Source organism: Aphelocoma coerulescens, unplaced genomic scaffold (genome assembly GCF_041296385.1).
Source record: "Aphelocoma coerulescens isolate FSJ_1873_10779 unplaced genomic scaffold, UR_Acoe_1.0 HiC_scaffold_605, whole genome shotgun sequence".
NCBI lineage: Eukaryota > Metazoa > Chordata > Aves > Passeriformes > Corvidae > Aphelocoma > Aphelocoma coerulescens.
In genome coordinates, this window is record NW_027183955.1 from 17,536 (window position 1) to 33,341 (window position 15,806).

Genomic DNA, 15,806 nt, shown 5'->3' on the forward strand with positions numbered 1-15,806 from the left:
AGGGGTCACTTCCGGGTCACCCAACGTGAGGGAGGAGTCACTTCCGGGTCACCCAAGGTGGGGGGAGGGGTCACTTCCGGGTCAGTTTTGGGTCACCTAAGGTGGGGGAGGGGTCACTTCGGGTCACCCAAGGTGGGGGGGAGGGGTCAGTTCCAGGGGTCAGTTCCAGGAGTCACTTCCAGGTCATCCAAGGTGGGGGAGGGGTCAGTTTTGGGTCACCCAAGGTGGGGGGAGGGGTCAGTTCCAGGGGTCAATTCCAGGGGTCACTTCCGGGTCACCCAAGGTGGGGAGGAGTCACTTCCGGGTCACCCAAGGTGGGGGGAGGGGTCACTTCCGGGTCACCCAAGGTGGGGGGAGGGGTCAGTTCCAGGAGTCACTTCCGGGTCACCCAAGGTGGGGGAGGAGTCACTTCCGGGTCACCCACGACGGGAGAGGAGTCACTTCCGGGTCACCCACACAAATTTCGGGCCCCGCCCGAGGTCAAAGGGCGCCTTTATTCCATTGGCCGCTGCCGGGGGAGGGGGCGTGGCTTGGGCGAGGAGGGGGCGTGGCTTGGGCGAGGAGGGGGGCGTGGCTTTGGCGTGGGGGGGCGTGGCTTGGGCGAGGAGGGGGCGTGGCTTGGGCGAGGAGGGGGCGTGGCTTGGCGAGGAGGGGGCGTGGCTTGGGCGAGGAGGGGGCGTGGCTTCGGCGTGGGGGGCGGGGCTAGAGGGTGGAGTGCTTGGGGGGAGGGGCCCGGGCGAGTTTCTCGGGGTGGTCCGAGGCCATCAGGGAGATGTCGCGGAAGATGTCGAGGTAGGTGTCGTCACCTGGGGGGGGAGGGGGACCCCGAAATTGGGACCCCGACCCCCTGAGGTCACCCCAAAATCCAGGGATTTCCTCCCCAAAAATCCAGGGATTTCACCCCAGAATCCAGGGATTTCCCCCCAAAACACCCCAGGATCCCCCAAACCCCCCCAGGACCCTCAAAACCTCCCCAGGAACCCCCAAAGCCCCTCCGGACCTCCCCAAAATCACCCCAGGATCCCCCAAAACGCCTCAGGACCCCCAAAACCAACCCAGGACCCCACAAACCACCCCAGAACCTCCCAAAATCATCCCAGAAGCCCCAAAACCTCCCCAGGATCCCCCCAAAACCACCTCAGGACCCCCAAAACCCCCCAGGGACCCTCAAAACCCCCCCGGATTCCCCAAAACTTCCCCAGAATCCCTCCAAAATCACCCCAGGAACCCCCAAAGCCCCCCCAAAACCCCTCAGGACCCCCCAAAACCCCTCAGGACCCCCCAAACCACGTCAGGACCCCCCCAAAACCACCCCAGAATCCCCCCAAGCCCCCCCAGAACCCCCAAAACCACCCCAGGACCCCCAAAACCCTCAGGACTCCCCAAAACCACCTCAGGACCCCCCCCAAACCCCTCAGGACTCCCCCAAAACCCCTCAGGACCCCCAAAACGACCTCAGGACCCCCCCAAACCACCTCAGGACCCCCCAAAACCTCCCCAGGATCCCCCCAAAATCACCCCAGGACCCCCCAAAACCACCTCAGGACCCCCCCCAAAATCACCTCAGGACCCCCCAAAACCACCCCAGATGCCCCAAAACCTCCCCAGCATCCCCCCAAAACCCCTCAGGACCCCCAAAATCACCCCAGGACCCCCCAAAACCCCTCAGGACCCCCCAAAACCCCACCAGCTCCCCCCCCAACACCTCAGGACCCCCCCCAAACCACCCCAAAACCCCCAAAATCACCCCGAAGACCTCCCAAAACCACCCCCAGGACCCCCCCAAAAACCACCTCAGGACCCCCCAAAATCCAGGGACGCCCCCCTAAAATGCCCCAGGGACCCCGCCCCGAACCCACCGGGCTGTCCCTGGGCCACCTCCAGCTCTCGCATCTTGGCCAATCTCAGCCTGGAGGGGGTGGAAATGGGGTGGGGAGGGGGTCAGGTTTGGGGTGTCAGGTTTGGGGTGTCAGGTTCGGGGTGTCAGGTTTGGGGTGTCCCCCCCACGCCCCCCCCGGGGGTCTCACAGGGTGACGATGTCGGCGTTGGCCAAGTCCATGGCGATGGTCAGGGGGTCCTTGCCGTCGGCGTCCACCGCGTTGACGTCGGCCCCCCCGCTTCAGGAACAGGCAGGCCAGGCTGGAATTGGGGTGGGGGACATTTGGGGGGACATTTGGGGGGACATTTGGGGGGCTGGGGGGGGGTTCAGGGGGACGCGGGGATTCGAGGGTCCACAAGGGAGGTTGAGGTCACCCATCCAGGCGCTGACCGGGGTGGGGCCTGCTTAGCTTCCCGTGTGGAAAATGGTGCTGGGGACACCCCAAAAAAATTTTTGGGGGGGATATTGGGGGGTCTTGCAAGCCCCAAAAAAGGGGAAAAGGGATTGGGGGTCCCCAGAAATGGAAGGGGGACCCCCAGAAATGGAAGAGGGAGCCCCAGAAATGGAAGAGGGAGCCCCTAAAGGGAAAAAGGATCCAGAAAGGGGTAAAGGGACACCTGAAATGGAGTAGGAATTTTGGGATATTGGGGGGGTCTTACAATCCCCAAAAAAAGGGGAAAAGGGATTGGGGACCCCCAGAAATGGAAGGGGGAGCCCCTAAAGGTAAAAGGGACACCTGGGGGGTTCAGGGGGACGCGGGGGATTTGAGGGTCCGCAAGGGAGGTTGAGGTCACCCATCCAGGCGCTGACCGGGGTGGGGCCTGCTTAGCTTCCCGTGTGGAAAATGGTGCTGGGGACACCCCAAAAAAAATTTTTGGGGGGGATATTGGGGGGTCTTGCAAGCCCCAAAAAAGGGGAAAAGGGAATGGGGACCCCCAGAAATGGAAGGGGGAGCCCCAGAAATGGAAGAGGGAGCCCCTAAAGGGAAAAAGGATCCAGAAGGGGTAAAGGGACACCTGAAATGGAGTAGGAATTTTGGGATATTGGGGGGTCTTACAACCCCCCAAAAAAAGGGGAAAAGGGATTGGGGACCCCCAGAAATGGAAGGGGGAGCCCCTAAAGGTAAAAGGGACACCTGGGGGCTTCAGGGGGACGTGGGGATTCGAGGGTCCGCAAGGGAGGTTGAGGTCACCCATCCAGGCGCTGACCGGGGTGGGACCTGCTTAGCTTTCCCGTGTGGAAAATGGTGCTGGGGACACCCCAAAAAATTTTTTTGGGGGGATATTGGGGGGTCTTGCAAGCCCCAAAAAAGGGGAAAAGGGAATGGGGACCCCCAGAAATGGAAGGGGGAGCCCCTAAAGGGAAAAAGGATCCAGAAAGGGGTAAAGGGACACCTGAAATGGAGTAGGAATTTTGGGATATTGGGGGTCTTACAACCCCAAAAAAAAGGGGGAAAAGGGATTGGGGACCCCCAGAAATGGAAGGGGGAGCCCCTAAAGGTAAAAGGGACACCTGGGGGCTTCAGGGGGACGTGGGGATTCGAGGGTCCACAAGGGAGGTTGAGGTCACCCATCCAGGCGCTGACCGGGGTGGGGCCTGCTTAGCTTCCCGTGTGGAAAATGGTGCTGGGGACACCCAAAAAATTTTTTGGGGGGGATATTGGGGGGTCTTGCAAGCCCCAAAAAAGGGGGAAAAGGGATTGGGGGTCCCCAGAAATGGAAGAGGGAGCCCCTAAAGGGAAAAAGGATCCAGAAAGGGGTAAAGGGACACCTGAAATGGAGTAGGAATTTTGGGATATTGGGGGGTCTTACAACCCCAAAAAAAAGGGGAAAAGGGATTGGGGACCCTCGGAAATGGAAGGGGGAGCCCCTAAAGGTAAAAGGGACACCTGGGGGCTTCAGGGGGACGTGGGGATTCGAGGGTCCGCAAGGGAGGTTGAGGTCACCCATCCAGGCGCTGACCGGGGTGGGGACCTGCTTAGCTTCCCGTGTGGAAAATGGTACTGGGGACTCCCCAAAATTTTTTTGGGGGGGATATTGGGGGGTCTTGCAAGCCCCAAAAAAGGGGAAAAGGGAAATGGGGGACCCCCCAGAAATGGGAGAGGGACCCCCAGAAATGGAAGAGGGAGCCCCTAAAGAGAAAAAGGATCCAGAAGGGGGTAAAGGGACCCCTAAAATGGGATAGGGACCCCCAAAAATGGGATAGAAACCCCCCCAAATGGAATAGGGACAGCCCAAGGCAACAGAGACCCCCCCTCAAAGTGATTTAGGGACTTCCCCCAAATGGGAGCACCCCCAAAATGGAACAGGGACCATAAAAGAGAATAAGGAACCCCAAAAGGAAATTTAAAACAGGGGTGACCCCCCCCCCCTTCAATTGCCCCAGCTCAGGTCACCCATCCAGGCCTTGCCCAGGGCAGACCCTGCTTAGCTTCGCTCTCCTCCACCTCAGGGGTGGCCACCGCCACCATTGTCCCAAATGGGGGCCGGATTTAGGGTCTCCCCTCCATCCCCCCAGTCCCTCCCAGTCCCTCCCAGTCCCTCCCAGTGCTCCCAGCTCGCCCCCCCCCCGGGCCGCACCCAGTGTGTCCCAGCATGGTGGCGTGGTGCAGCGGCCCCCGGCCGCGGCTGTCGCTCTGGTTGACGCTGGCTCCGTTCTGCAGCAGGAACTCGCAGGCCAGCAGGGAATTCTTCGGGGAAAAGGGAGCGGGGGACGGGATTTGAGCGTTCTCAAATCAGAACGAGCTCCCAGTGCCCTCCCAGTTGCTCCCAGTTACCACGGCCACGGCCTCCAGCAGCGGGGTGCGGTTGTCCTCGGCGGTGTTGACCCAGCCGGGGTCGGCGCCGTGGGCCAGCGCGTCGGCCATGGTGGGCAAGCGGCGGCGCCGGGCGGCCCAGAACAGCAGCGCCCCGGGGTGCAGGCAGGGGGCGCCCTCGGGGTCACAGGGAGCTGGGGGGGGGACGGAGCTTCAGGACACGCCCACGTGGCAAAAGCCACGCCCATCGCTAGCGAGCCACGCCCACCCCTCATTAAAGCCCCCCAATCAATCAGCGGGGAGGGGGTTGGTCGTAAGCCACGCCCACTGGGCGGCGAGGCCACGCCCACCAATCACAAGCAGGTGGGCGGTGAATTATTCATGAGCCACGCCCCACCCACGCGTGGCCACGCCCACCACAGGGCCCACAGACACGCCCCGCCCACAAAGGCACAAGCCACGCCCCCCGTCAGGAAGCCCCTCCCCCAGCACTGGCAGCAGCCTATCAGAATGGAGGCGCCCACAAGCCACGCCCCTCCATGCAAGCACGCCCCCTCAGCCACACCCCTGCTCAATATCATGAGCCACGCCCCTCTAATAAAGCCACGCCCCTTTCCATTAAGCCCCGCCCCTTAGGCAAAGCCCCACCCCTTAAACAAGCCACGCCCCTTTGCAGCGAGCCACGCCCCTTCACACAAGCCCCGCCCCTTTTCAACAAACCATGCCCCTTTCACTTAAAGCCCCGCCCCTTACCACCAAGCCACGCCCATTTCACATCAAAGCCACGCCCCTTTTGCACCAAGCCCCGCCTCTTTTACCCCACCCCCTTCAGCAAGCCACGTCCCTTCCACACCAAGCCCCGCCCCTTTAAAGCAACCCCGCCCATTTTCACCAAGCCACGCCCCTTTTCAGCATGCCACGCCCCTTTCACAGCAACCCCGCCCCTTTTCACCAAGCCACGCCCTTTACGAGCCCCACCGCCTCACACCAAGCCCCACCCCGTCAACCCACCCTTTTCAACAAGCCCCGCCCCCTTTTTCTCCAAGCCCCACCCCTTATCACCAGGGCACGCCCCTTTCACACCAAGTCCCGCCTCTTTTACAGGAACTCCGCCCCTTTTCATCAAGCCACGCCCCTTTACCGCTACCCTTTTAACAAGCCACGCCCCCTTTCACCAAGCCCCGCCTCTTTTACAACAGCTACGCCCCTTATGACCAAGCCACGCCCCTTTCACGCCAAGCCCCGCCTCTTTTACAGCAACCATGCCCCCTTTCACCAAGCCACGCCCCCTTTCACAATAAGCCCCGCCTCTTTCACAGCATCACGCCCCTTTCCAACAAGCCACGCCCCTTTACCCCTCCCCTTTCCAACAAGCCACGCCCCCTTTAAAGCAACCCCACCCCTTTCCAACAACCCACGCCCCTTTCACAAGCCCCGCCTCTTTTACCCCTTTCACAAGCCACGCCCCCTTTACCACCTTTTCAACAAGCCCCGCCCATTTCACACAAGCCCCGCCTCTTGTACACCAAGCCCCGCCCCTTTCACACCAAGCCCCGCCTCTTCGACAGCAACCCCGCCCCTTCCAACAAGCCACGCCCCTTTACCCCTTCCCTTTCCACCCAGCAACGCCCTTTTCACACCAACCCCGCCCCTTTAACAAGCCACGCCCCTTTCACACCAAGCCACGCCCCTTTCCAACAAGCCACGCCCCTAGACATCTCCCATTTTCAACAAGCCACGCCCCTTTGACAGCAACCCCGCCCCTTTCCAACAAGCCACGCCCCTTTACACCTCCCATTTTTAACAAGCCACGCCCCTTTCACACCAAGCCAAGCCCCCGTTACCCCGCCCCTTTCCAACAAGCCACGCCCCTTTTAAAGCAACCCCACCCCTTTCACACCAAGCCCCACCCCTTTCGCACCAAGCCCCGCCCCTTTCACCAAGCCCCGCCCCTTTCGCACCAACCACACCCCTTTTCACCAAGCCACGCCCCTTTCACACCGACCACGCCCCTTTTCACCAAAGCCACGCCCCTTTCCACCAACCACGCCCCTCTGACAGCAACTCCGCCCCTTTCCAACAAGCCACGCCCCTTTACACCGCCCATTTTCAACAAGCCACGCCCCCTTTCACACCAACCACGCCCCTTTTCACCAAGCCCCGCCCCTTTCACACCGACCACGCCCCTTTTCACCAAGCCCACGCCCCTTTTCACCAAACCCCGCCCCTTTCACACCAACCACGCCCCTTTCACCAAGCCACGCCCCCTTTCACAAGCCACGCCCCTTTCACACTAACCACGCCCCTTTTCACCAAGCCACGCCCCTTTGACAGCAACCCCGCCCCTTTAACAAGCCACGCCCCTTTCACACCAAGCCCCGCCCCTCACCCCTCCCCTTTCACCAAACCACGCCCCCTTTACCTCAAGCCCCGCCCCCTTTACACCACGCCCCGCCCCTTTTACACCAAGCCCCGCCCCCTCCCACCCCCCCACCCCCTTCACAAGCCCCCTCCCCCTTTTCACACAAACCCCGCCCCTTTCCCCTCCCCCACCTCCCCACCTTGGGCGGGGCCCCCTCCGGGGGCGGGGCCCAGGCTGGGGGGCGTGGCCTGGGCGGGGGGCGTGGCCTTGGCGCGGGGGGCGGGGCCGGGGGGCGGGGCCGGGCACCCCCCGCAGGAATTTCTTCTCCACGTACTTGGCCCGGATCCAACTCTCGCGCTGGGCCCTGGGGGGGATTTGGGGGGGTCCTGGGGGGTCTCAGGGGAATTTGGGGGGTCCTGGGGGGGTCAGGGGGGGTTCCTGGGGGGGTCTCAGGGGGGTCTTGGGGGATTTGGGGGGAATTTGGGGGGGTCCTGGGGGGTCTGGGGGGGAATTTGGGGGGACCTGGGGGAGTTCTGGGAGGTCCTGGGGGGATTTGGGGGGAATTTGGGGGGTCCTGGAAAGTCTGGGGGGGTCCTGGGGGGTCTGGGGGAATTTGGGGGGTCCTGGGGGGTCGGGGGGGGGCTGGGGGCGTCCTGGGGGGATTTGGGGGGGTGCTGGGGGGTGTTTGGGGTGTTCTGGGGGGGGGGATCTGGAGGGTTCGGGGGGTTCTGGGGGATTTGGGGCGTCCTCGGGGGTCTGGGGGGAATTTGGGGGGTTCTGGGGGGTTCTGGGGGGTCCTGGGAGGGGTCGTGGGGGGGTCTTGGGGGATTTGGGGGGAATTTGGGGGGTCCTGGGGGGATTTGGGGGGGTCCTGGGGGGTCGGGGGGGGTCTGGGGGGTATTTGGGGGGCTCGGGGGGGTCCTGGGGGGTGTTTGGGGGGTCTGGGGGGGTCCTGAGGTGTCTTGGGGGGGGTCCCATTTTTGGGGGGGGGTTGGGGGTTTTTTGGGGGGGATTTGGGTTTTTTTTTTGGGGGGGTGGTTCCATTTTTGGGGGGGATTTGGGGTTTTTTAGGGGGGGTGGTTCCATTTTTGGGGGGGATTTGGGGTTTTTTTTGGGGGTGGTTCCATTTTTGGGGGGGATTTGGGGTTTTTTGGGGGGGGTGGTTCCATTTTTGGGGGGGTTTGGGGTTTTTTTTTGGGGGGTGGTTCCATTTTTGGGGGGGATTTGGGGTTTTTTGGGGGGGGTGGTGGTTCCATTTTTGGGGGGTTGGGTTTTTTTGGGGGGGGTTTGGGGTTTTTTGGGGGGGTGGTTCCATTTTTGGGGGGGATTTGGGGTTTTTTAGGGGGGTGGTTCCATTTTTGGGGGGGGATTTGGGTTTTTTTTGGGGGATGGTTCCATTTTTGGGGGGGATTTGGGGTTTTTTGTGGGGGGGCGGTTCCATTTTTGGGGGGGATTTGGGGTTTTTTAGGGGGGTGGTTCCATTTTTGGGGGGATTTGGGGTTTTTTGGGGGGGTGGTGGTTCCATTTTTGGGGGGTTGGGTTTTTTTGTGGGGGGTTTGGGGTTTTTTGGGGGGGTGGTTCCATTTTTGGGGGGATTTGGGGTTTTTTTGGGGGTGGTTCCATTTTTGGGGGGATTTGGGGTTTTTTGGGGGGGTGGTTCCATTTTTTGGGGGGGATTTGGGGTTTTTTGGGGGGGGTGGTTCCATTTTTGGGGGGGATTTGGGGTTTTTTTGGGGGGGGTGGTTCCATTTTTGGGGGGGTTTGGGGTTTTTTTTGGGGCGTGGTTCCATTTTTGGGGGGGATTTGGGGTTTTTTGGGGGGGTGGTTCCATTTTTGGGGGGATTGGGTTTTTTTTGGGGGGGGGTGGTTCCATTTTTGGGGGGGATTTGGGGTTTTTTTGGGGGGGTGGTTCCATTTTTGGGTGGGATTTGGGGTTTTTTTTGGGGGGGTGGTTCCATTTTTGGGGGGTTTGGGGGTTTTTTTGGGGGGTGGTTCCATTTTTGGGGGGGATTTGGGGTTTTTGGGGGGGTGGTTCCATTTTTGGGGGGGGTTGGGGTTTTTTTGAGGGTGGTTCCATTTTTTGGGGGGGATTTGGGGTTTTTTTTGGGGGGGTGGTTCCATTTTGGGGGGGGTTGGGTTTTTTGGGGGGGGTTGGGGTTTTTTTTGGGGGGTGGTTCCATTTTTGGGGGTGATTTGGGGTTTTTTGGGGGGTGGTTCCATTTTTGGGGGGGATTTGGGGTTTTTTGGGGGGTGGTTCCATTTTTGGGGGGGATTTGGGGTTTTTTGGGGGGTGGTTCCATTTTTGGGGGGGATTTGGGGTTTTTTGGGGGGATGGTTCCATTTTTGGGGGGGGATTTGGGGTTTTTTTGGGGGGGGTGGTTCCATTTTTGGGGGGGTTTGGGGTTTTTTTTGGGGGGTGGTTCCATTTTTGGGGGGGATTTGGGGTTTTTTGGGGGGGTGGTGGTTCCATTTTTGGGGGGGGCGGTTCCATTTTTGGGGGGATTTGGGGTTTTTTGGGGGGTGGTGGTTCCATTTTTGGGGGGTTGGGTTTTTTTGTGGGGGGTTTGGGGTTTTTTGGGGGGGTGGTTCCATTTTTGGGGGGGTTTGGGGTTTTTTTGGGGGGTGGTTCCATTTTTGGGGGGGGTTTGGGGTTTTTTTGGGGGGTGGTGGTTCCATTTTTGGGGGGTTGGGTTTTTTTGTGGGGGGTTTGGGGTTTTTTGGGGGGGTGGTTCCATTTTTGGGGGGGATTTGGGTTTTTTTGGGGGGGTGGTTCCATTTTTGGGGGGGATTTGGGGTTTTTTTGGGGGGTGGTTCCATTTTTGGGGGATTTGGGTTTTTTTGGGGGGGTGGTTCCATTTTTGGGGGGGATTTGGGGTTTTTTTGGGGGGGGTGGTTCATTTTTGGGGGGGATTTGGGGTTTTTTAGGGGGGTGGTTCCATTTTTGGGGGGGATTTGGGGTTTTTTAGGGGGGTGGTTCCATTTTTGGGGGGGATTTGGGGTTTTTTGGGGGGTGGTTCCATTTTTGGGGGGGATTTGGGGTTTTTTGGGGGGGTGGTTCCATTTTTGGGGGAATTTGGGGTTTTTTTTGGGGGGGTGGTTCCATTTTTGGGGGGGATTTGGGGTTTTTTGGGGGGGTGGTTCCATTTTTGGGGGGGTTTGGGGTTTTTTTGGGGGGTGGTTCCATTTTTGGGGGGATTTGGGGTTTTTTGGGGGGGTGGTTCCATTTTTGGGGGGGTTTGGGGTTTTTTTTGGGGGGTGGTTCCATTTTTGGGGGGGATTTGGGGTTTTTTGGGGGGGTGGTTCCATTTTTGGGGGGGATTTGGGGTTTTTTTGGGGGGTGGTTCCATTTTTGGGGGGGATTTGGGGTTTTTTTGGGGGGTGGTTCCATTTTTGGGGGGTTTGGGGTTTTTTTTGGGGGGGTGGTTCCATTTTTGGGGGGGTTGGGGTTTTTTTGGGGGGGGTTTGGGGTTTTTTTGGGGGGGTGGTTCCATTTTTGGGGGGGATTTGGGGTTTTTTTTGGGGGGTGGTTCCATTTTTGGGGGGATTTGGGGTTTTTTAGGGGGGTGGTTCCATTTTTGGGGGGGGATTTGGGTTTTTTTTTGGGGGATGGTTCCATTTTTGGGGGGGGTTGGGGTTTTTTTGGGGGGGTGGTTCCATTTTTGGGGGGATTTGGTTTTTTTTGGGGGGGTGGTTCCATTTTTGGGGGGGATTTGGGGTTTTTTTTGGGGGGTGGTTCCATTTTTGGGGGGGATTTGGGGTTTTTTTGGGGGGTGGTTCCATTTTTGGGGGGGATTTGGGGTTTTTTTGGGGTGGTGGTTCCATTTTTGGGGGGGATTTGGGTTTTTTTTGGGGGATGGTTCCATTTTTGGGGGGGGTTGGGGTTTTTTTGGGGGGGTGGTTCCATTTTTGGGGGGGATTTGGGTTTTTTTTGGGGGGGTGGTTCCATTTTTGGGGGGGATTTGGGGTTTTTTGGGGGGGGTGGTTCCATTTTTGGGGGGATTTGGGGTTTTTTTGGGGGGTGGTTCCATTTTTGGGGGGGATTTGGGGTTTTTTGGGGGGGTGGTTCCATTTTTGGGGGGGATTTGGGGTTTTTTGGGGGGGGTGGTTCCATTTTTGGGGGGGATTTGGGGTTTTTTGGGGGGGGTGGTTCCATTTTTGGGGGGGATTTGGGGTTTTTTGGGGGGTGGTTCCATTTTTCGGGGGGGGTTTGGGGTTTTTTTTGGGGGAAGTGGTTCCATTTTTGGGGGGGATTTGGGGTTTTTTTTGGGGGGGTGGTTCCATTTTTGGGGGGGATTTGGGGTTTTTTTGGGGGGTGGTTCCATTTTTGGGGGGGATTTGGGGTTTTTGGGGGGGTGGTTCCATTTTTGGGGGGGGGTGGTTCCATTTTTGGGGGGTTTGGGGTTTTTTTGGGGGGGGCGGTTCCATTTTTGGGGGGATTTGGGGTTTTTTTGTGGGGGTGGTTCCATTTCTTGGGGGGGATTTGGGTTTTTTTTTGGGGAGTGGTTCCATTTTTGGGGGGATTTGGGGTTTTTTGGGGGTGTGGTTCCATTTTTGGGGGGATTTGGGGTTTTTTTTGGGGGGGTGGTTCCATTTTTGGGGGGGATTTGGGGTTTTTTTGGGGGGCGGTTCCATTTTTGGGGGGGATTTGGGGTTTTTTTGGGGGGGTGGTTCCATTTTTGGGGGGGATTTGGTTTTTTTTTTTGGGGGAGTGGTTCCATTTTTGGGGGGATTTGGGGTTTTTTGGGGGGTGGTTCCATTTTTGGGGGGGATTTGGGGTTTTTTGGGGGGGTGGTTCCATTTTTGGGGGGGATTTGGGGTTTTTTTGGGGGGTGGTTCCATTTTTGGGGGGGATTTGGGGTTTTTTTTGGGGTGGTGGTTCCATTTTTTGGGGGGGTCTCACCGGGAGCAGCTGGGGGGGGGTCTCTTGACCCCCATCTCCTCCACCCGCGCCTCGTAGATCCCGTTCAGGGCGCTGTTCCCCAGCTCGCACATCAGCTGGGGGACCCCAAAAAACGTCACCCCAAAATCCCCCTGAGGACCCCAAAATCCCCCCTGCACCCCCAAAACCCCCCAGGGAGCCCAAAACGTCACCCCAAAACCCCCCCGGGGACCCCAAAATCCCCCCTGGACCCCAAAACCTCCCAGGGACCCCAAACCCCCACCGGGGACCCCAAACCCCCCCAGGGACCCCAAAAACGTCACCCCAAAACTCCCCCCGGGGACCCCAAAATCCCCCTGGGACCCCAAAACCTCCCAGGGACCCCGAAACACGCTAGAGGACCCCAAAAACGTCACCCCAAAACTTCCCCGGGGACCCCAAAATCCCCCCGAGGCCCCAAAACCTCCCAGGGACCCCGAAACACGTGAGGACCCCAAAAACGTCACCCCAAAACTTCCCCGGGACCCCAAAACCTCCCAGGGACCCCAAAACCTCTCAGGGACCCCCAAAACAGCCGGGGACCCAAAAACGTCACCCCAAAACTTCCCCGGGACCCCAAAACCTCCCAGGGACCCCCAAACCCCCCCAGGGACCCAAAAACGTCACCCCAAAACTTCCCCGGGACCCCAAAATCCCCCCTGGACCCCAAAACCCCCCAGGGACCCCCAAAACGTCACCCCAAAACTCCCCCCGGGGACCCCAAAACCTCCCAGGGACCCCAAAACCTCCCAGGGACCCCCAAAACTCCGCCGGGGACCCCAAAATCCCCCGGGACCCCCCAGGAGCCCTCCCAGTTCCCTCCCAGTGCCCTCCCAGTGCTCCCAGTGCCCTCCCAGTGCCCTCCCAGTCCCTCCCACTCCCTCCCAGTGCCCCCCAGTCCCTCCCAGTGCCTCCCAGTCCCTCCCAGTGCCCTCCCCAGTCCCTCCCACTCCCTCCCAGTGCCCCCCAGTCCCTCCCAGTGCCTCCCAGTCCCCTCCCAGTCCCCTCCCAGTGCCCTCCCAGTCCCTTCCCAGTCCCTCCCAGTGCCCTCCCAGTGCCCTCCAGTGCCCTCCCAGTCCCCTCCCAGTGCCCCCCAGTCCCTCCCAGTCCCCTCCCAGTGCCCTCCCAGTCCCTTCCCAGTCCCTCCCAGTGCCTCCCAGTGCCCTCCCAGTCCCCTCCCAGTGCCCCCCAGTCCCTCCCAGTGCCCTCCCAGTGCTCCCAGTCCCTCCCAGTCCCTCCCAGTGCCCTCCCAGTGCCCCCCAGGGCCCTCCCAGTCCCTCCCAGTCCCTCCCAGTCCCTCCCAGTGCCCCCCAGTCCCTCCCAGTGCCTCCCAGTCCCTCCCAGTCCCCTCCCAGTGCCCTCCCAGTCCCTTCCCAGTCCCTCCCAGTGCCCTCCCAGTGCCCCCCAGGGCCCTCCCAGTCCCTCCCAGTGCCCCCCAGTCCCCTCCCAGTCCCTCCCAGTCCCTCCCAGTGCCCTCCCAGTTCCCCTCCCAGTGCTCCCAGTCACCTTCACCAGTTCGGGTTCCCACGAGTCCAGGGTGAGCGAGCGAACCTTGGAGAAGTGAACGCCCAAACTCCTGCGGGGGCGGGGGGCGGGGGGTGGGATTTTTTGGGGTTTTTTGGGGTTTTGGGGGATTTTTTTGGGATTTTTGGGGTTTTTATGGGATTTTTCTGGGATTTTTGGGGTTTTTTCGTTTCCGGGGCCGTTTTTGGGGTATCCCCGCGGGATTTTGGGGTGTCCCACCTGTGGATCTCGGAGTTGGAGGTGCTGGATTTGGGATTTTGGGTGGATTGGGGGTGGATTTTGGGGTGGATTTGGGGTGGATTTGGGTTCTCTGGACAGGATTTTTCTGGGATTTTTGGGGTTTTTCGTTTCCGGGGCCGTTTTTGGGGTATCCCCTGGGATTTTGGGGTGTCCCACCCTGTGGATCCCGGAGCTCTGGATGCACAGGGTGATGTTGGACTGGGATTTGGGGTGGATTTGGGGTGGTTTGGGGTGGATTTGGGTTCTCTGGACAGGGTTTTTCTGGGATTTTTGGGGTTTTTCATTTCCGGGGCCGTTTTTGGGGTATCCCCTGGGATTTCGGGGTGTCCCACCTGTGGATCCCGGAATTGGAGGTGCTGGATTTGGGATTTTGGGTGGATTTGGAGTGGTTTGGGGTGGGTTTTTAGGGGTTTGGCCACTCTCTAATGGGATTTTTTTGGGATTTTTGGGGTTTTCTTTGCCGGGCCCATTTTTAAGGTATCCCCTGGGATTTTGGGGTATCCCTGGGATTTCGGGGTGTCCCACCTGTGGATGCCGTAGCTCTGGATGCACAGGGTGATGTTGGACTGGGATTTTGGGTGGTTTGGGGTGGATTTGGGTTCTCTGGACAGGATTTTTCTGGGATTTTTGGGGTTTTTCGTTTCCGGGGCCGTTTTTGGGGTATCCCCCTGGGATTTCGGGGTGTCCCACCTGTGCATCCCGGAGCTCTGGATGCAGAGGGGGCTGGATTTGGGATTTTGGGGTGGATTTGGATGGATTTGGGATGCCGTGGGCCGCTCTCTAATGGGATTTTTATGGGATTTTTCTGGGATTTTTGGGGGTTTTTTCGTTGCCGGGCCCATTTTTTGGGTATCCCCGCAGGATTTTGGGTATCCCCTGGGATTTCGGGGTGTCCCACCTGTGGATCCCGGAATTGGAGGTGCTGGATTTGGGATTTTGGGTGGATTTGGAGTGGTTTGGGGTGGGTTTTTAGGGGTTTGGCCACTCTCTAATGGGATTTTTTGGGATTTTTGGGGTTTTCTTTGCCGGGCCCATTTTTAAGGTATCCCCGCGGGATTTTGGGGTATCCCCTGGGATTTCGGGGTGTCCCACCTGTGGATCCCGGAGCACTGGATGCAGAGGGGGCTGGATTTGGGATTTTGGGTGGATTTGGGTTCTCTGGGCAGGGTTTGGTGGGGGTTTTAGGGGATTTTTTTGGGATTTTTCTGGGATTTTTGGGGTTTTTCGTTTCCGGGCCATTTTTAGGGGATCCCCGCGGGATTTTGGGGTATCCCCTGGGATTTCGGGGTGTCCCACCTGTGGATCCCGGAGCTCTGGATGCAGAGGGGGCTGGATTTGGGATTTTGGGTGGATTTGGTTCTCTGGGCAGGGTTTTGGTGGGGGTTTTAGTGGGATTTTTTTTGGATTTTTCTGGGATTTTTGGGGTTTTTCGTTTCCGGGGCCATTTTTAGGGGATCCCCGCGGATTTTTGGGGTGTCCCACCTGTGGATCCCGGAACTGGAGGTGCTGGATTTGGGATTTTGAGTGGATTTGGGTTCTCTGGACAGGGTTTTTGGGGGGGTTTTATGGGATTTTTATGGTTTTTGTGGGATTATAATGGGATTTTTGGGGTTTTTCCTTTCCGGGCCCATTTTTAAGGTATCCCCGCGGGATTTTGGGGTGTCCCCTGGGATTTCGGGGTGTCCCACCTGTGGATGCCGGAGCTCTGGATGCACAGGGTGATGTTGGACTGGGATTTGGGGTGGATTTGGGTGGATTTGGATGCCGTGGGCCGCTCTCTAATGGGATTTTTTGGGGATTTTTCTGGGATTTTGGGGTTTTCGTTTCCGGGGCCGTTTTTGGGTGTCCCCTGGGATTTCGGGGTGTCCCACCTGTGGATGCCGGAGCACTGGATGCACAGGGTGATGCCCAGGTGACGCTGGCCCATTCCGGGGCCGGCTCCCGGCAGTCGCAGCAGCTCCCGTTGCCCTCCAGCCCCAGCACCGCCCGCAGCACCCCCGGATTCGGGGGGGCCCCCCGCGCCCCCCCCGCGGCCCCGACACCGACCACGCCCTCTCGGGGGGCTGCGGGGGGGGAGGGGACACCCAAAAATTGGGGAACCCCCCCCCCCCCGAGAAGATTTGGGGGG

The 15,806-nt window shown here is 59.5% G+C and overlaps 1 protein-coding gene across 1 annotated transcript; it reads right to left on the minus strand.

Moving 5' to 3' along the window:
* Window positions 1-671: 671 nt before the first annotated feature.
* Window positions 672-15,741, minus strand: LOC138102103 (arf-GAP with coiled-coil, ANK repeat and PH domain-containing protein 1-like; the record flags this gene model as incomplete). Its single annotated transcript, XM_068999864.1, is given in 11 exon segments — window positions 672-806; window positions 1,860-1,909; window positions 2,028-2,113; window positions 2,115-2,139; window positions 4,459-4,568; window positions 4,656-4,828; window positions 7,221-7,360; window positions 11,897-11,991; window positions 13,421-13,490; window positions 15,550-15,592; window positions 15,595-15,741. Coding segments are annotated over 11 exon segments (1,043 nt in total), but the record flags the coding sequence as incomplete, so codon positions are not given.
* Between the last annotated feature and the right edge of the window lie 65 nt (window positions 15,742-15,806).